The following is a 4,278-nucleotide window of genomic DNA, read 5'->3' as shown; positions in this document are numbered from 1 at the left end:
TGTTGCTAGGTAACCATTAAATACTCTGCAGGGTGTTGCTAGGTAACCATAAAATACTCTGCAGGGTGTTGCTAGGTAACCAAAGAGTGCGTTGACGTCACAAAGCTAGCTCCGCTCACTGTGAGAAGCTGAGCAGCTAAAGTTTTTCCCAGAATGCTTTGCTGTTCAGTGAAATGGTGGAATCAGGTGTGTTATGCTGATCCAGTGTCTATAGATGAATTATTGCTCTGACCTGACCTTTGACCCTCAGGCTGACGCTGACGACATCGACACCTGGATGCTGGACGTCCTGCGCATCGTGTCCAGCGAGGACGTCGGCCATGACGAGTTCTCGGCGCAGGCTCTGGTGAAGAAGCACAAAGACGTGGCGGAGGAGATCAGCAGCTACCGGCCCGTCATCGAGGCGCTGCACGAGCAGGCGCAGACGCTGCCGCCGCACAAGGCCGGATCCCAGGAGGTAACGCCGCCGCCGCCGCGCCCACACCGGGCCGGGACGCCCCGCCTCACCGCCGCCTTTGCCCCGCAGGTCCAGGCCCGGCTGGCCGGCATCGAGGAACGGTACGCGGAGGTGGCGGAGCTGACCCGGCTCAGGAAGCAGGCGCTGCAGGACGCGCTGGCGCTCTACAAGCTGCTGAGCGAGGCCAGCGCCTGCGAGCTGTGGGTCGACGAGAAGGAGCAGTGGCTCAACGGCATGGACATCCCGGACAAGCTGGAGGACCTGGAGGTGGTCCAGCACCGGTGAGACCCGGACCGGAACCGCGGGCCGGGAGCAGAACCGCCGGCGTTCCTCACGGCTCGCTGTCCGTCTGCCTGCAGGTTCGAGAGTCTGGAGCCGGAGATGAACAGCCAGGCGTCCCGCGTCGCCGTGGTGAACCAGGTGGCCCGGCAGCTGGTCCACAGCGGCCACCCCGGGGAGACCGAGATCCGGGCCCAGCAGGACAAGCTCAACACCAGGCGAGTGGGCCGGGCCGGGCCGAGCCGGGTCCAGCTGGAACGCCCTGGTTCTGATGGCGGTTCTGTCCGTGTCCAGGTGGAGCCAGTTCAGAGACCTGGTGGACCAGAAGAAGGAGAACCTGAACTCGGCGCTGGGCGTCCAGAACTACCACCTGGAGTGCAACGAGACCAAGTCCTGGATCAAGGAGAAGACCAAGGTACCGACCCGGCCCGGTCCGGACCAACCGGGCCTCCGGCAGAACCTCAGCAGGCCGCTTTGTGTTGCAGGTGATCGAGTCGACCCAGGAGCTGGGCAACGACCTGGCCGGGGTCATGGCGCTGCAGAGGAAGCTGACCGGCATGGAGCGCGACCTGGCGGCCATCGAGGACAAGCTGGCCGACCTGGACAAGGAGGCGGAGCGCCTGGCGAGCGAACACCCGGAGCAGGCCGGCGCCATCAGGGGCCGGCTGGCCGAGATCACCGCCGTCTGGGACGACATGAAGGTCAGAGGTCGTCTCTGCCAACGCTGTGCTGCTGCTGGACAGTCAGAGAGTTAAAGTAGTGAAAATCACCAATAATAATCGCTGTGCTTAACTTTGTAAAGCTTCATGTTTCACCGTCTCAAACCAAACCTGTCAGTTTTCTGGGAAGATTCAAAGAAGTGATTTTGTTTCAGATGTAATTACATGTTTCCATAAGCTGGTTGCTCTGCGATGGAAGGACGATTCTACAGGAAATGACCTCATTTCTGACAGGATGTCAGAAATGAGGATCCAAACTCAGGACGCCCTGCAGCCGCTGAACGCACTGAGCTCCCAGACCGACTGTTCAGTGTCATGTAGGGTCTTTGGGAACAAAAGGAGTAAATTTCCACTAAAAATCTATTAAATGTTTTGGATTATTTTCAGGAATTTTCAAGAACAAAACCTGAACTTTTCTGATCTTGTTGAACATTTGACAGAAGAACCAGAAGTTTTGAGCTTAATCTGAGTTCAGTAGACCAAAATGTTTGACTTCTGAAAGTCAGAAGAGGTTTTTGGTGGATGTTTGCTCCGTTTTGTCTCCTGACGTGGCTCTGATGTGTCCTGGTCTGTCGTCTCCTGGTTCCTCTCTGGTTTGTGTCTCTGCGCTGTTGACCGCAGTACCAGCCGCGACCTGCAGAGGGACTCTCTGAGCTAGCCAACCCTCTGTGGTAGAGAATATGTGACGTCATTAATCGGCGCTCTGTGATATCAGCGTGTTAAATGCTGTAGATGAATCTGTGTGTTTGACGTCGGCCCGTCTGCATCGGTCCGCCTCTAGGGGACGCTGAAGAACCGCGAGGAGTCCCTGGGCGAGGCCAGCAAGCTGCAGCAGTTCCTGCGGGAGCTGGACGACTTCCAGTCGTGGCTGTCCCGCACGCAGACGGCCATCGCCTCGGAGGACATGCCCAACACGCTGGCCGAGGCCGAGAAGCTGCTGGCCCAGCACGAGAACATCAAGAACGAGATCCGCAACTACGAGGAGGACTACCAGAAGATGAGGGACATGGGGGACATGGTGACGCAGGGCCAGACGGACGCCCAGTACATGTTCCTGCGGCAGCGGCTGCAGGCGCTCGACACCGGCTGGAACGAGCTGCACAAGATGTGGGAGAACCGGCAGAGCCTGCTGTCCCAGTCCCACGCCTACCAGCTGTTCCTGAGGGACACCAAGCAGGCCGAGGCCTTCCTCAACAACCAGGTAACCACTGATGATGTCACACCTGCTGCTCCAACCAGGTAACCAACGGGGATGGTGATGTCACACAATACCCAACCCTTACCTGGTAAAAAACCAAGTCCATTCAACCGATCCTCTTTGATGAAACAAGTTGAGATCATTAACAGGAAGGGTTGGTGCTGCCCCCTGCTGGTGGAGGACCTCTGGCTCAGTGACATGTTCATTCAGGATTAAATAATGGGGCTCAGTCAGGAATGAATAACAAATATAAAAATGTTTTAGTTTTTAAAAAACAAACATTTTAGATCACTAGAACATCTGAGCCGTCAGATGATGGTGAAGAACTGCAGAGCTGTCTGGTGATGATATCAACTGGTCTGGGTTCTGGTGTGTGTCCGGTTCAGGAGTACGTCCTGGCCCACACCGAGATGCCCACCACCCTGGAGGGCGCCGAGGCCGCCATCAAGAAGCAGGAGGACTTCATGACCACCATGGACGCCAACGAGGAAAAGATCAGCGGCGTGGTCGACACCGGGCGCCGCCTGGTCGCCGATGGCAACATCAACGGCGAGCGCATCCAGGAGAAGGTGGACTCCATCGACCAGAGGTAGCACAGAACCTGTCTGCTCCTCCAGATGAAACGAGTTCATTGATCTGTTGGACCTGTCAGGGAGCTGGACTCACTTCTGATGTTTGTTTCAGACACAAGAAGAACCGGCAGGCGGCTAAAGACCTGCTGAGCAGGCTGAAGGACAACCGGGACCTGCAGAAGTTCCTGCAGGACTGCCAAGAGGTCAGGCCCGACGGGGAAAGGTCACAGACGGTTTGCAGACGGTCAGGTTGTCTGGTTTGGACGCTCAGCGTGTCTCTGTCCCCAGCTGTCCCTGTGGATCAACGAGAAGATGCTGACGGCTCAGGACATGACGTACGACGAGGCCAGGAACCTGCACAGCAAGTGGCTGAAGCACCAGGCCTTCATGGCCGAGCTGCAGTCAAACAAGGAGTGGCTGGACAAGATCGAAAAGGTCAGGAGGGAAACGCTCAACATGGCGCAAAGCAAGCTTTCAGCAAGAAAAACAGAACACCGTTTAAATCACGCTGAGCTAGCTTCAGCAAACGGCTCTGTTGGAAATAGAACCTTTAAAGCTTCCTTTGTTCCAGTGAGAAAACATGGTTTGGTAAAAGTATCTAGTATAAACATAAATCCTTAAAGTTCTTCACAAACAAAGAGCATTTTTATAAGCTACACTGCAAACAGTTCCTTCTGGCTTAGCTTAGCTTGATTTCAATTAGCTTATTGTTTTCTATTCTTACCTAAGCTAACCCTAACTGATTCTCTAATGCTAACTTTATGCTAGCTTATCTTAAAGCTAAGCTAATGCTAACTTTAAGATAGCTTATCTTAAAGTTAATTTAATGCAAAATTTAAGCCATCTTATCTTCTCTAATCTAAACTAATGCTAACTTTAGGCTAGCTTATATTAAAGCTAAGCTAATGCTAACTTCAGGCTAGCTTATCTTAAGCTAAGCTAATACTAACTTCAGACTAGCTTATCTTAAAGCTAAGCTAATGCTAACTATAGGCTGGCTTATCTTAAAGCTAAGCTAATGCTAACTTTAGGCTGGCTTATCTCATAGCTAAG

At 53.9% G+C, this 4,278-nt stretch overlaps 1 protein-coding gene across 1 annotated transcript in view; it reads left to right on the top strand.

Annotated features, from left to right (window-relative positions):
* The window catches only part of LOC103477426 (spectrin beta chain, non-erythrocytic 1-like), a 78,770-nt gene that overhangs the window by 61,611 nt on the left and 12,881 nt on the right, over nucleotides 1-4,278 (top strand). Inside the window, 9 exon segments of the mRNA XM_017308877.1 lie at nucleotides 251-457; nucleotides 527-738; nucleotides 817-954; nucleotides 1,031-1,151; nucleotides 1,222-1,437; nucleotides 2,237-2,656; nucleotides 3,040-3,242; nucleotides 3,338-3,428; nucleotides 3,514-3,660. Coding sequence (XP_017164366.1) covers nucleotides 251-457; nucleotides 527-738; nucleotides 817-954; nucleotides 1,031-1,151; nucleotides 1,222-1,437; nucleotides 2,237-2,656; nucleotides 3,040-3,242; nucleotides 3,338-3,428; nucleotides 3,514-3,660 — 1,755 coding nt within the window.

This window comes from Poecilia reticulata, linkage group LG15 (genome assembly GCF_000633615.1).
Source record: "Poecilia reticulata strain Guanapo linkage group LG15, Guppy_female_1.0+MT, whole genome shotgun sequence".
Lineage (NCBI taxonomy): Eukaryota > Metazoa > Chordata > Actinopteri > Cyprinodontiformes > Poeciliidae > Poecilia > Poecilia reticulata.
This window is presented reverse-complemented; position numbering and strand designations above follow the sequence as displayed.